At 36.4% G+C, this 16,231-nt stretch overlaps 1 protein-coding gene across 1 annotated transcript in view; it reads right to left on the reverse strand.

The window, feature by feature from the left end:
• Positions 1–9,452: 9,452 nt before the first annotated feature.
• The window catches only part of LOC149177341 (uncharacterized), a 223,769-nt gene continuing 216,990 nt past the window's right edge, over positions 9,453–16,231 (reverse strand). Inside the window, exons 5-7 of the mRNA XM_089420096.1 lie at positions 10,462–10,546; positions 10,287–10,352; positions 9,453–10,033 (exon numbers count right to left, since the gene is read on the reverse strand). Coding sequence (XP_089276222.1) covers positions 9,944–10,033; positions 10,287–10,352; positions 10,462–10,546 — 241 coding nt within the window. The 3' untranslated portion in view covers positions 9,453–9,943. The remainder of the gene's footprint in view (positions 10,034–10,286; positions 10,353–10,461; positions 10,547–16,231) is intronic.

A 16,231-nucleotide genomic window follows, 5' to 3' on the forward strand; every position in this document is an offset into this window, starting at 1 on the left:
GATGAAGAGTATGATGAAAAATTTCAAAAGAATGGAGTGCCACGGTGTCCTCTTAATCCTAATCCTATGATCTATGAGAGAAACAGTGATGAAGAGCATGATGAAAAATTTCAAAAGAATGGAGTGTCACGGTGTCCACTTAGTTCTAATCCTATGGACTGTGAGAGCAACAGTAATGAAGGACAAAAGGAAGCACTTAGTCCTAATCCTAAGGACTATGAGAGTAGCAGTGACAAAAGATAGGATGTAGAATTTTCAATAAGTAAACAATCACATTTTCGACGTAGTCCTAATTCGATGGATTATGAGAGCAGCGCTGACAATGCACATGAGGAAAAATATCCAATAAACATCGAGTCAAATTTTCCATTTAGTCCTAATTCTAAGGACTGTGACAGTAGCACTGAAGAATGGGAAGATGAAGAATATCCTCCAAGTCAGTGTTATAAAAGCATAGATGATCATAGTGAGGATAACTTTCCTCAGAATGATGATGAAAATGCTTATACAAAAGATGATCCAATGATGGAGATGTTGCCAGGAAATATTGTATCGAGGAGTAGACCTTTTTGTATCAATCCAAGATGTTCTAGTTATACCAGGGGTAGATTAGAATATTTGACGAAAAGAAGTTCTATCAACACTCTCATTTCAAGTGAATGTTGTCAAAAAGATTGCTTGAAACATATGGATTTCAAATTTCCATTAGAGAAAAGGAAGAGATATTTATCAATGAATAAAAGCATGCAAAATTCATATTTAGTTGGTTCCATGCAATCTACATTGTCAAGTTATGATTATCATATTGGGTCTTTATTTATCTGTAAAAAGGCTTTCAAAATGTTTCATTCGATTGGTAATTTTCGTCTCTCGAGAATCCAAAAAAAAATGGAAAGGATCCCACATTTTATTCAGAAGTACGTCATAAACAACAGTTTGGGCCATTATCAAATACTACAATGTCATGGATGAAAGATTTATTTTCAAAGCACGGAGAGTGTATGTCAAATATAGAGAATACATAATACAGATAATTTTTCAAGATGAGAAATCTCCAACTTATAGAAAGAATATGTAGAAGGTTCTGATGGACATGGTCGGTTTATTACATATCAATATTTTGTGAAGGTATGGAAAAAAGAATTCAACAATGTCTGTATCCCTAAGAAGACAAGGATGGGGATTTGCAGTACATGTGCTTCTCTTAAATAAAAAAGGGATAAATGTGAAGGGTCAGAAAGAGGTAAGCATTCATAAATTTAACTTTTAAAATTGTATAGTCATCAACCATGAAAACACATTTCTTAATGGCTTTCTTTTATGTTGTGTAGATTCCATTGTCAAAGAACTTCAAGACATCGCGAATAACAAACAAGTGAAAGGAAAAAGTTGTACAAGCATCGAAAGAAGTGTTATGATAATCCAAATAAATATTTGGGTTTGATAATTGATGGTATGGACCAGAAGAAAACACTTTTACCACATTTTGTTCACACAGCCAAAAATTTACAGGAGGAAAATTTTATTCAGTATCACTTAGTCGATTGTATGGTCTTCAATGGGAAAATGTTGCCAAAGGTGTACTTCATGGCTCCAAATATTCATAATGATGCAAATTTGACAATAACCATAATTCATGATGTGCTTTCTCATTGGTCTGGTAATCTTCCTAAAGTTTTGTATCTACAATTGGACAACATTTGCCATGAAAACAAAAATCAGGTTATTTTTGGATATCTAAACATGTCTGTTGAATTGAGAATTTTTCATAAGGTAAAGGTTGGTTTCCTTCTTGTTGGGCACACTCATGACCATATTGATCAGATGTTCAGTCGTTTTTCAGTCACATTGAGGAGAAAGGAAGTTGGGATCTTGCCATCATTAATTGAATGTATTAAGAAATCATACATGCCAGAGCTTACTTTTGATGTGTTGGAAGAAACTGTTAACATGCGAAAGTTTATTTTGGGATCGCATGGTGAGGATAAATGCATTGAACAACTTAATGACATTAACTTCCAACATCAATTTCGCATCAAAAAAATTGATGGGAAAACACTAATATGAGGCAAGAAGTATTCAACCACTGCAAAATGGGCACCGTCATCAGGGTTGGAATCTTTGAAGTTCATTCTAGATCATCCAATATTTGCATTAAAAATATTGTTATCACAATCAGTTGGTGAAATTCATAATGCACACAGACAGAATAGAAATATAAATTATTCTGATTGCCTAGAATAAATTAAAAAATGTATTAGATATACATATGAGTACTTTGACATTGCTAATTCAGTTTGGTGGGAGTCATTTTTCAATAATCAAAGAGATATCATTTCAACAACAACAAATGAAGATATACCTTTGAAAAATCCATTTATTTGGCCACAAAATGTGTCAAATGAACATGAAGAAATAAACATTGTTGAACAACAACAATCTCAAGGTATTATTAATTCTTCACAGGCAAAGGAAAGAGAGATGTATATTGGTTCCAGAAGATTTCATGCACAACGTGAAGCCATGGAATACCATTACAGGGGTTCAGTGTAGGATATTAAGGAGGGTTGCATGATCGCAGTGCTAGCAGATGGAGATCCCAATGGCTATCCATTCTAGGTTGCTAAGGTTATAAAGGTCTTTACAGAAAATGAAGATGTTATAGGTGTTGAAGTACATTGGTATGCCACAAATACACACCCATTCAATAGTGTGTATAAGTCAGAGATGGTGGTTGACAAAAAAATTAGCAGAAAGATAAAAAGAAAGAGTACAAATATAAATCGTCGCCACACAGACCTCTTAAAATTGGAGGATGTTGACATACTTGTTTATGACTTCAATTTAATAAATAGAGAAACTCTTTGCTTCAAGACGATAGAGATTATGAAAAGGTTGTTACCAAAAGGAATAGTGTTGAGATGGGAGTCTGCTAAAACCAGTGATAGATCCAAAAGAATTTTGAAACCTGAAATGGTGGGCATGCATGTGGACTCATATGGGGCAATAGTTGATGAAAGAGAAGAATATGGAACATCTTTCTCTGCATCCAGTCATTCATATGAAGATGTGAATTCTAATGGTGTGCAAGAAAATATGAGTGATTTTGAACAATTGTCTAAGACAATTTATATAACTAAGGTTTGCATCATATCTTGAAATAAAAATTTGGATTTCCATATGGTGTTAAATCAGAAGTTATGAGTCATTTTTATGTTGTTGGATTATATGTTTTAATTATGATGATTTTTATTGTTTAGAATATCTACAATGCAACAAAAAATTAGAAATATAATGCATGTTTCATTCAATATACAAATAATGACATTTTGATTAATTTAGTCATGTAATTTGTTCATAATGTCATGGTTTCTTCTTTTATGGTTGAAATTTTTCCAAATTTTTTTCTATCTTTAATGTTATGGTTGAAAACAATTAGAATGTTAGCGATCTTTAGTGTGATGTTATTATATTTTTAACAACATGGACGAAGACTAATAGAATTTTAATGTGTTTCAAATCCCATTATTTTATCTTTATCGTCATTACTAAAACATGTTGAATTTATATTTAGGAAAGAAAAATGTTATTCTTCCAAAAACATTAGTGTGTTTTTTCCTCAAAAACAGTGATTTTTTTGCACATAAGAATTCGGTTTTACTGACATTTTTTAAAAATGTTGAAAATTGACCCTAAAAAAACCATCGTTCCAGTATACACACTTTTCGTTTTCAGATTGTTTTTTGCACAATTTTTGCACGAAAATTTCCTTTCCACTACCATTTTTAAAACATGTTCAAAATTGAACCTTAAAAAAAAACCATCGTTCCAGTATACACACTTTTCGTTTTTAGCACTGTTTTTGATGTTTTTTCGGGGTTTTTTGGCTAGATATCTCGTTTTGAGTTTAGAGTTCCTGTTTCAAAGTTTACATTATTATTAGTTGACGTCAATATCCATGTGCTCACCAAAATTCAAAGTTAATTCAGACATTTCATTCCCCAAAAGGTGAAAATATGGGCAACTCTTATAGTTAATGTTGCGAAAACAATTCATTGGAAACCACTTCCTAGAACAAGCCACTATCAGGAGGGCATTGAGCTAAGTGTTCAAGAGAACTTGAGGGTATCATAGTACATTTGTAATATGCGATGATTGGATTTGAATGAGTTTACACTTTCTTCTCTATAATCATCTCCTTTGAAAGAAATAATTAGTTAAGTATCCCTACAGCCTCGTCAAATGATGCTGGTTATGCATGAGAGCTTTTGGAATCCACTATGATTGTTCTTAAGGCATCAAATGAGATGTTTGCTTCTATTATGAGTTGGATTGTTACATGAGTTAGTCTTTCAATGACCTCCTTAGAGGTTAGAAACCCTCAATTCCCCATACCCATGAAGATATGTGAATGTTATGCATAGTTTGACATGAAATTGTTATGAATGATTTTAATGGTTTGCTAAGATTATTTACCTTCATCATGGAATGGCGTTTATCATGTTTTGGCCTCAACACTAGCGATAGTTATGTTAGAAGGGATTGATACATTTTGTGTAACCATACATGTGCGTATGTTTATAATGTCTTTGAGAAACATGGAATCATAATTCTAATCATTGTGTACAGTATTACCCACATAAGTTTAAGGACCTTAACACTAAACCCTAGGTTGACCTCCTTGTAAAAGAGCATAATGTCTCTACCTAAGAAAAATCTAAGAAATTGATGGTCTGAGTTAAATGTTGAATTGGAGTTAATTATGAAGAAACTGTTATTGTTTATGGTGATTTTGAATGTCATTTATGCTTAATTGTCACATTCATGGAAAACTTATATGTAGCAATTTGTGAAATACTAGTCCTATGTGAGGATAGATCTAGAATGTGATCTAGGAAAAGTGTTTTTGAAGTCAAGCCCACAAGTACACAAATTGTCAAGGTTAGGTTAAGGACAAATTGCCCCTCCAAAGTTGCATATAAATGCAAGTGACCTCAAGCTCATTTGGACATCATCACAACTCAACATCTCTTCTTCATTTGGTTCGTACAATATGAAATTGCAAGGTTTTTCTTCACACGTGCGAATAGGAAGGAGGTCAATTTGAGGGAGCCAAAAATTTGAAGTTCATTTGCACTTTGACCAGTGTTGACCTTAATGTTTTGGGCTGAATTTGAGTTCGATTTCTTGGGCATATCTTTGTTTGGGCAGGGCGAGTTTATTGACACAAAAACCGAGAAGTTCTAGGTTTTTTGGCTTGAGTTGACTGTGGGATCAATGCAGACTTTAACCATTGGGTTTCTCTCTCATTTGACCAAGTTTCACTGGACTTTCTTTTACTATTTTGGGTTGACTTTGACTAGCGTTTGAGGCCGATTTTGTGGATTGTTGACCAAGCTCTTGAAGAACAAATTTGACGGTTGACTTGGGACTAGTTAAGGTACGTTGACTATTGTTGACTTTTCAAAATTGTAAACTTTATGATAATTGACCAGATTTGAGTTTTTTCATCATCTACATATTGGATCTTGGTTGGTTGATTTGTTGTATAAATCAAAGTTTTGACTTTAACTCTTGTTTATGAATTTGACTCATTGTACTCTCTGCTGAACAATTGAAGACAATCTAATAGAAGAAGAATTTTCAAAGGGTTTTCCCCCTTGTGGGGTATTTCCCTGGTCTTTGACCAAATTGGTGTCTCTTGTTGATGCTCTTGATTCTCTTATTGTCATTGCATTAACTGTTCCATCTTCAATTATTCTTGATTAGTGGAAGAATTAATTGTTACTGGAAAATATTTTTTATTGAATAATTGAATTGGGCTAAAGTAATTGAAATAACATAGAACAACAGAAAATTAACGATTGTTGTTGTCTAAATGAATTACTAAACAGAGTTTGCATCTAGATATTGGAAGCTTGACCCATGTTGGATGATATAAAAACCAAACTCTGTCATAGTGAATTAAAACATATGGTTTTTATGTTGTAAATGGTGTTAATTGTTGTACTTTGATTTGCATATTGTTTCCTTTACTAAACTTTTGGACTAGGAAACTCCTCTTTTGAAGTTGATAATGTTATTACATTACAAATTGGTATCAGAGCATTTTGCTACAACAATAGGGGTTGTAGGGACTCAAAAAACAATGAATGACAATATTTTCAATGCCATGTTAACACAAATTATCCTTGAATATGTGAATACCTAGTTATATCCTCCATACTTAGAATATATGAAGTTGTTTATTAGAAAATATTGCCATCATTATGAAGATGGAAATGTTATATCCTCCATAAAGCGCTCTTCCATGTTACACCCAAAACATGATGTGCAAGTTGCTATTTTATTTGTGTAGTCATGCTTTTATTTATTTATTTCTTACTGAAGAATATAAATGATATTACAAGATTAACAGAAGATTATCCCTAAGGGGAGATTGCATGGAGTAACTATAGATATAAAGTGTGAGCGCGTCGGCCAATTTTGAAGTAATAAAGATTGTTGATGACAGCAATCCATACCTCGCGCTCCTGGGAATTGATTGAGCTATTGACATGAATGGGGTAATTAATTTGAAGAAGTGGACTACGTCGTTTGAAAGGAAATCGCTCCGCGTAGTAGTACCACTAGACCCTGCAGAAGGACCACACTATACTGAACCGGTCCGTGAATATGAGGAAAGCGACGATAATCAAATCTATAAAATAAAAGCGCGAGACCAGGACTGGGTTAATCCGACAGCTGATGGAGGAATTGCATGGGACTGTGAAAGTTCATGTACATCAGATTCAAATGAAGAATTAGAGCATTGGCAGAATATGTTGCACGAAGTATCTATGCTCCGCTATAATATGCCACCCCCTCCCCTTCCTCCTCTCTTACATAACAGGGGAGGTCTGTCACACCTTACCCTCTGTCATCATATGCCAGAAGGAGATCTCCATCATCCATTGGAGTTATGCTTCGCCCACGGTCACAACGCATGGCCATAAAGATTTAGGGCTCAACGCATATGCATTTCATTGAAGGTCATGGTTGCTTGGGCCCCATATCTTTAGCCTTTCCCTTATACTGGCCCACCACATCAACCTGATGCTATTATTCCAGCACCCTCCTCTACTAATCCTCCTTACACCTCTGAGATGGGACCTCCGGGATACGTCATCTTGGTCCTATCTCCCAGGGGATTCCCTTGCCACTCCTCTTTATGCATCTGGGATGGGACTCCCGGAACACATGGATTTTTGGGCCATACCTTATCACACCCTTAATTTTGGTTTTCCCACAAGGTTATAGTGCCATGACATTCGGTGCCGAGTCATCCCTGCCTCTCCTCATTGCACTTATTGCACCTCCAAGTTTGGATCTCTGAAAAATATTATTCACTTGTACTGATTATCATAGAATATTATTCACTTTTGTTGATTATCATATATTATCATCTATGAAATACATGTTAATTCATATAATTTTGTCAAAGCAGAAATAGTTATAGATTTCCAACCTTGTAGGTATCCAAATCATTTTGACGTGGCTTTAGTTACCAAGAAATAGTAATGATTCCAAAATTTTACTTATCATATAATACAAAAATGAAATAAGATCCCTAGGAATTCAGAGAAAGATACAACTTGCCTTATAATTAGATGATCATTTGTATTTGTATTATACTCTGCAATTGGAAAAGAAAATGACATTCTGCAAAAGCATTTTGTTAAAAAGTACAAAGGTTGCATGTTTCGAAACCCTTGATATCAATTTCCAAAAGTTTAAATAAGTGGGGCAACTACATGAAGAAACCCTCAACTTTTTATGTGTCCATGTCCATGTGGGATGTGTTAACGAGTATATTGTTATAAGGACCAAAAGGACCTGACAATCAGGACATTGTTTCATAGAATATGTACTTTGCCCAAAATCAACCCAAGGAATTACATATATTAACTATTTTATCATATAAATTACTACACATGTATAAGTATTGTGTGTTTATAATTATAGTGTGAGTTGTACCACCATACTAGTGTCCCAACTTTTTTGGGATATGTACTAAGAAATTTGTACCCATTCCTACGTACCAATGTCTCATTGTACCCATGCAACCTTGATCATGACCTGTATAGACTGGAAAACACATCCATGGTTGACAACCCACTATATCAAATGAAAACCCAAACAGCAAGATAGGATGCCATGTGTTAGAAAATCAGAAAGATCTTTTTATGTTAACAATTCCTTGTGATATTCTTGCATTCTTATTAAATTACTTTATGTTCTTTTTTTATCTTGTTCTCATCAAGAAATCATCAAATCATACGCATGACTATAATGACATCATATATAGGCACTCAATCAGGGCTAAAACCCCTATGTAGGGGGAAACCCAGTCAAACTCTTCCACTAGTAAACTCAAATCAAATTGAGACAATCCAAGACCTTAGATTAGACCAAAAGACCTTCCTATCTCCACCAAGTCAGCCTTCCAGATTGATTAACAAAACTTCAATAGTCACCTCTAGTCAAACTGCTTCAACCCAGCTCCAACTCAGAATTTTGGCCCTCCAACTTCCAGAATTTTGGCCCTACTACAGACCTACAACTTCGGCCCTCCTACAGCTTCAGAATTTTGCACGTGTGAGTCAAAAGAGAGATAAAATAGTCTTCAAACTTCTTCGTTAGAGTTCCTCCTTCTTCGCTAGGGTATTTGCTTTCTCTTTTAGGTATTTCGCACTCCTCTTCTCCTGCAACTGCAGATCAAACTTGATTGCGTGTATCCTCCAAATGAGTCGAGTAGTTGCTTATTTATAGTGGTTTTTGGCTCCCTTTTGAGGTTGACTTGTCTTCTTTGAGACCGACTTGATGGATGAGGCACAAATGACACTTTTGACACAAAAATAAATGTCTTTCTTGTTTTACAAAGCCCAAGAAGGGTCTATTAAATAATGACAAGGACTGGACTCATGACATAAACCCTAGAAGCCTACAATGGAGGCTTAGACCTAAAAATAAAATAATAAAGCATGAAACCCATGCTAATAAATATTTTTTCTTTTATAATAAAATGTATTTTTCTTTCTTTTGACAAATATATTACATCATGACCATACAATTATGAAGACCAACACTAGTTACATTCTTCAACACCATGATCACTACCAAGTACATAAATTCTAAATCAAAGCCAACAAGGGACTAGATGAAATCTAACGAGCTTGAGGAAGAGAACTAATTGTTTATGCTACAAGGAATCTTGTACTTTATGAAAACACTAAAATCTGTTAATGCATATTTGTTGCATGCAATCCAAGAGGTAAAGAGTATGTTCCTCAAGTCTTAAATCAACAAGAGTACTCTATAATAACAATGGAAAATGTAAGCAAAGACTGAAAAGTAACCTAAACCCTAAAATTCCTCTAGGATGATTGCATTGGAGACCATAAAGAAGTCTATTGAAGCAAAGAAAATTAGAAAAAAGCACGTGAAAGCAATCCCAAATGAAACTCCCTAAAATTCTAGCCTAGGTAACAATGGTTACCACCTTTTGCTACTTTTCAAGCAATCATTTTCTGTATGTGTGTACATACAAAATCGGCGTGCTTGTTGAGTTTGACTATAAATTGACCACATTTTTAAATCCCTGATAAAACTTGTACCCTGAGCATAGAAGGTAATTCTATGGCTGATAATAGGGCTTCTGATTGATACATTCTTTCAAGTGAAGAATGTGTTCAATATTTGTAGTCATTTGGTGATTAAAAATGGCATACATCATTTTAAAACTGATGTTTTGCCTGAACAATTTGCACCACAATCAGATGAGTAATTGCAAGCATATGTTCAAGCATTTGAAACTTTTCCGTGCATAAAAAAAATAAGCAGACCTTGCAAATCTGTTTACAAGAACAGAAACTACTATGAAATTTTGTTTAGAGAGTTCTTGTCATTTTCTGTTGATGAGAGCCTGAATTTGTTCATGTGTCATAACTGCATTAGCATTTTCAAAATTGCCTTGTTCCATCTCCCGGTGCAGCTGTATTACAAACATATGTCAATAATCCTTCGACAAGTACAAAAAACAATTTGTTCATTATTCAGAGAAAACAGGGACACTTTCATTCTCTAATTCTGCAATACAATGGGATTAAATTAGAAGACTATTTACTCCTGATCCTTTTCTTTTCTTACACTTTCAAAGCATGCAGCTATAAATATTAAGTAGAATACTCCTGAGTAAACAAGTTGAAATCACATTAATATTTAAAACAAGTTTGAAAGATAAATACCACTTCAAGAATAGAATGCTGATCTTTTGGAGACAGTTCTCGCATTTGTCTAAGCATCATCAATTGCTGCAAGAAACCAAGATTCATTATCTCCAATAGAAAAGAAAAAGACTTTAGAAGACTTCAAGAATAGTTTTCAAGCTTGATATGCAAGTATGATGCAATGTTCACTAACCTGCTCTTGTACTTTTTGTTGATACTGGATTTTTTCTGAGTAGGCATCTGGTCCTAACTCTGCTTCATCACAAGCCATCTCTTCTCTACCATTCGCACAGAAAAAAGAATTAAATGGCATAAGTTGATTAACAGAAAGCATAATTTCCTGCCAGATTGAATACATCATTAAAGGAAGGGTTTTTCCCGAATTCCTTCATAAAGCAAATTTCTTATCTTCTACTAATCTTGTTCATGGTGGTATTTTTCAGGAGTTTTTAATTGGTTTGGGATGTTGAATGCAAACAGATCCTTTCACTGAGAAGACTTCAAATATGTATAAATGATCTTCAAATTTCCTTTGACCTTGACCATAGCTCTGAAACCATGTTGAGAAATCGAAAGGTGAGGCAGTTAAACGATTTCTCTGATTATGACATTATCTGGTGATGTTTTCATCATTATTATTAGTTCTTATTAATTATCTTTTCTTATCATCAAAACTAATGCCAAGTAACAAATAGAAGAGAACACAAGATGTAGGCACACTGCCAAGGAAAAACCCCACTATAGGGGAAAACCCAGTCAAAATTCTTCCTTCAGTAGATTCAAGATGAGACGACCATGACCCTTACAATCTAAGCCCAAGACATCCTCCATCAAGTCATCCTTGTAACTGTGACAGCACCGAGTCCTTATCATTGTGAAAGCAAGGAAACCATCTCACTGTGAGACCTTGTCACTTTGGCAGCACCGAAACCTTCTTTACTGCACCTAGACCTTGTAATTGTAGCAGCACCGAAACCATCTTGTAATAGCACCGAACTGTGGTTACTGTGGTAGCACCGAGATCATCCCTGTGCCTAATCCGAGCTCCTGTAGTGACACCAAAACATCACTGAAATTCACTGAAATTCCTCTCTGAAATCCAAGCTCTGCAATCCGAACTTCTCACTGTAATGACACTGAAACTTCCTCTTTGAGATTGCACTGAAACTTCCTTTCTGAGATCAGGTCTTCTGTGATTGCACCGAGAACATCCCTGTAATATCACCGAAATATTTCTTCTGAAATACTTGTCCAAAACTATGATCTGAGTGAAGGCCTTTAGGCTTGTATATATAGTAGTCTCCATGACAAATAAGCCGACATGATAGCTTGAATAGTTATTTCTCCATTTTAGGTGAGGCCGACATGATTTCACTAGAATGTAGCAGACATGATGATGATCTATTTGAAGCCGTCTTGAAGGAGACTTGATGGAGGAGTCTTTGACCAAACAAGCATATTGACTTTGACCCAAATAAATAATCCTAAAGCCTACAACGGAGGCTTGACCTACAACAATTGACCCAAGCATGAAACCCATGCTTTAACAAGTCAATTAAAATAAAAATAAAATTCTTTTTGCTTTCATTTTGACAAATATATTACATTTTGACTTCAAGTACAATAATGAAGACCAAACCAAGTTACATTCTTCAACAATGTGAGGGCCATTATCCCTGGTACGGGAACCCTAGACTATTGTATTGTAAGTTTGATTAATATAACAAAAAGTTGGATTCTTGTATAAATTTGTAAAAAGTTGTGTATATTTTGTGCACTAGTAGATTTATTGTTGTATATAGTTCCGCTATTACAAAGTAGTTCATTGTGATACTTCGATTGGTAGCGTCAGTGATTTAAGATTCTATCCTAGACTCTAGACTCTTGGAAAATCAACTAGCACCTTTATCAACCTCATCTACATCATCATCATGATGTCATAACTTTCTTGAAAAGGCTAGGTTTTCTTCTTTCAGCAGAAGTGTCCAATCTGAGGGTTTGTCCATAAACCCTAGGGCTTTCTTATCAAGCATTGTTACTTGCTAGGGTTTACAAACCCTAGGATCGAAATGTCTTTGATCCATCAAGAATGTCCAATGATGATCCAAGAAAACTCTATTTTCTTTAAACCCTTGCAACAACAGCAGAATTTTGTCCATAAAGGCTTGGCCTACTTCATCATTCTTCAGCACCCAACATTCATGACAGTAGATGCAAGATATTTTTCCTTACATTCCAGAAGGGTCAAGGAGGCATTAGCTTTTGAGCATCTAATAGCACGCACAGAGTTATGCTTGCTTCGTGGCCAAGGCTGGTCTTTAACACTCCTATGATTCCGTCAGTATATTCTGCTCCAACCATTCTTCCTTCTTGACATAGCATCCTCTGGTCCACCCTACCTCCTAGTCAAGTCAACTAGCTCATCAATAGCTTCAATCTGATCTGCTTCAGCAAGAGCATGACTTTGGCCTTTTCGATGCATAAATTCATCCTTCTTCATGGTGCTTCCACAGAGATACAAAAAGTAGTCATCATAAGGATTTGGTCCAGCAAAATGATTAGAAGTTCATCCTTCAATAAAGATCCTTTCACAGAAAATTGGTCCAAAGCATATCACAGTGATGGGTATCACAGAAATTCATCCATCACAGAGAGAGACAGAAGTTTGATCCTCACAAAGGTATTCCACAGAAACTCGGTTATGTATTTGAGAAATAAATTTGTCCTTTATCAAACCTCTTGCTTCATCCTCTTGTTTTGTACCCTTCGCATGCTTCAATAGAAGTTAATATCAAGTTTGAATTGCAATTAAACAGAAGATATGCTTCAGTATTTAGGTTCAAAGGTAATTCAAGATTTTCTGAAGTTTTTCGACCAGAACTAAGACAATACTTAGTTCACTAAGACCAATCACCAAAATGGATAATGGAAACTTGTCAAGTAAGTTACTTTGATCAACTTTTCTCAGGTGTTCTGAACAAACCTTAGAATTTGTGGACTTCTGAAATGATGATCTTCGGTTGTGCTAAGGTATCACTTTTATCGGCTTCCAAGTAGAAGTATGAAGTTTGAAATACAGAACCTTCTTCAAGGCAAACCAGGGGAGATTACAACGTGACTGTAATAATTGAGGACTCTATATGCAGTAGTATTTCGGACCACTGTATAATGGTTCTATTTCACTTATTCTTTTCATTGAAAGAACAGACCTCATTATAGCTTCTTCATTGGAGACATATTTTTGTTACTAAGCAATGAACAGTGCTTATTCTCACAAGAAGGCAGATTTTGAGATTCTGAAACTAGGGTGCCAATGGCTAGATAACAAATTGTTAGTTTTAGGTATGTTCTATGCTGATAGCAAATTTACTTCAATTTTCCATATTAGCTCAATATCAATTCCAGATTAGCAATCACATTTAGCATGATAGTAAAATGCAAATAGAACATAAACATAAATCGCAGAAAACAATCCAAGACAAGAGGACACAAGATGTGGCGAGCCAGGGACAAACCCCAATGTGGGGAAACCCTTGATCAATTCTTCTTGTGTTCTTCCATAGTTCAGCAGAGAGAGAGATAGTACATATACATCAGAAGTCAACACTTTGACTTGACAAGATATGAGCAGAGATCTTCACCATGAAGACAACATAATGAGGTAGCTGATCTGATCTCAGGTGAAGGCATACTGCTTCAACTGATCCTCCAAGGTGACTCCATCACCATGCTGCATCTCACTGTGCTGCACCCAATCATCATGCTGCACCTGACACTGTGCTGCACCCAATTACTGAGATGCTCTCATCACCATGCTGCAATGCTGCAGTACCTCATCATCATGATGTACCCATCATCAACAAGCTGCTGCAATGCATCGAGCTGCTGCTATACATCCATGCCCATCATCATCATGCTGTTCCAAAATGCTGCCCCATGCTGCATTCGTTGTGCTGCACCATACTGCACCATGCTGTCCACAGCAGTCACTGCATTCATCAATGCATTCATTATTCATGCTGCATCTTAATACACTGTTCATCATCACTGTGGTGTACACTTCAATATTGTCATGGGACAGACTTAGCTGCTTGCTATGGCTTGCAGCCTAGCAAAGCAGCTAGCTGTAGCAACCCTTCAGATCAAGCTCATCACCAATATGCCCAGACAGTCCTTAACACGCTTATCATCTACAGCATCATGACAGCACTGTCTTCCAATCAGCCTTATAACTCCACAGTCACCTTTCCTTACAGCTCAGTATGTACATCCTCCGTTTGCTGTAGATGAACCCCCTGTTAACTGCAGCCTAGAACAGTGAGTTAGGGATCTCCTTATGGACAGCATTAAGGACTTTACCATGACTGCGTTTAGGGCAGCATTAGGGTATATAGGGACAGTGTTAAGGTCTCTACTTAACTGTCTCTAACAGTCCTCTAACATTCCTTCTAACTGTCCTCCTTAACTGCTGATTGAGTTCCCTTCATGGACTGTGAATTGACAGCGTCTAGGGCACCAGTTTGTGACTCATAAGACTGTGGTTAGGACAGCATGAACCGTCTTCCTTTTGACCGCGTTTAGGGGTAGATGAGGATTCCTCCGCCTAGTGTGAAAGGATCCTACATTACATTGCATAGAACCTTCATTTTAGGGCAGCGTAGAGGCTTCTAGTGACTGCGGTTAGGTGACATCTTCTTGCTGCGTGGACAGGTCTCCTCTGCTGCATAAACTCCCTTTAGACCTGCAGCTAGGGCATTCTGCCTTCATGACAGTGTTTAAGGTTAGGGCAGTGGCCAGATCTCTGTGATTAGGACTCTTCCTTATTGCGGCTAGGATTCCTTCCTTTAGGACAGCGTTAGGAAGCCTTTTAGGACAGTGAATAGGGTTTCTCCTAGACCTGCGATTAGATCTCCTTGCTTCGTTATTGTAGCTTCATTAAAGCCTCCTTCATGACAGCGTAGAGCTAGGGCTTCTTCTTATTAGGGCTGCGTATTCTCTTAGGATCTTTCCTCCCACCAAAACCCAAAGACATGTGGAGAGGAAGAGATCACAAGAAAAGTGTGTGTGCAAATGACTAGCAAGCCACCTCTTTTTATACTAAAATGTTGAGCACAAGTGGGGGCAATTTGGTTGCCGGCCAACCTTGACGAATTGTCCTATAACACAAATAAATTCATATCTCCATGAATACATGTCGGAATTGGATGATCCTTAGATCAATCCTACACCTCTCGATGAGAGGAATCCAACAAAAATATCAGCTGCCATAAATAAGATGACCCACATGGAGTTTGGCCCTAGTTGCCAATTTTAACACTCCCTCTCAACTAGGGAGAACTCCATCTGCTAATCCGTCTGCCAGACTGTACTATCTCTGCCATCAGTGCCTTGCGTTGTTCTAGAAGTGATCGAGAATGTATCATACCATCCTCTACTAACCTGAAGTCAGTCCCATATAACAAAGAATGTCTCACACTGTTGATTTGAGGTAGCATTAAATGTGCTCTAGCCACGAAAATTGGTGGAGAGGATAAAGCACATGAGATCTCCAATACCCAGAAATGGTTTGGGCAGAATCTAACCAATTTGGGAATATTAAAATAATTAATATTTTTAATGGAGTCCTACGTCTAAACTTAGGGAAAATAAAATATTAATGTGAATTAATATAGAACTGAGTTAGAATGGTCCAAAAGTCATGGATCAACCCAGATCTAATCTTAGTCGTTGATTAGGGACTTAATCTCAGTCGTTGAATTGTCAACAAGAAAAGTATACGAGGAGGCTTGAGGGTCACTTGGAGAACACACCGAGTTGATCAAGAATTCGATTTTCTAGGGCAGGGCTTGCTGAGGAAATCGAAGGATTGATCAAAATTGCAGCTGAGGGGCAATGAATGCAGTAGCAGGGAGGCAGAGATAGTACCCAGAGCATCAGCACAGAAGCCGAGAGAGGGTTGACGT

The sequence above is a fragment of the Pinus tabuliformis genome, chromosome 4_1, assembly GCF_031772625.1.
Source record: "Pinus tabuliformis cultivar Carrire ecotype Pingquan chromosome 4_1, CPIR1, whole genome shotgun sequence".
Lineage (NCBI taxonomy): Eukaryota > Viridiplantae > Streptophyta > Pinopsida > Pinales > Pinaceae > Pinus > Pinus tabuliformis.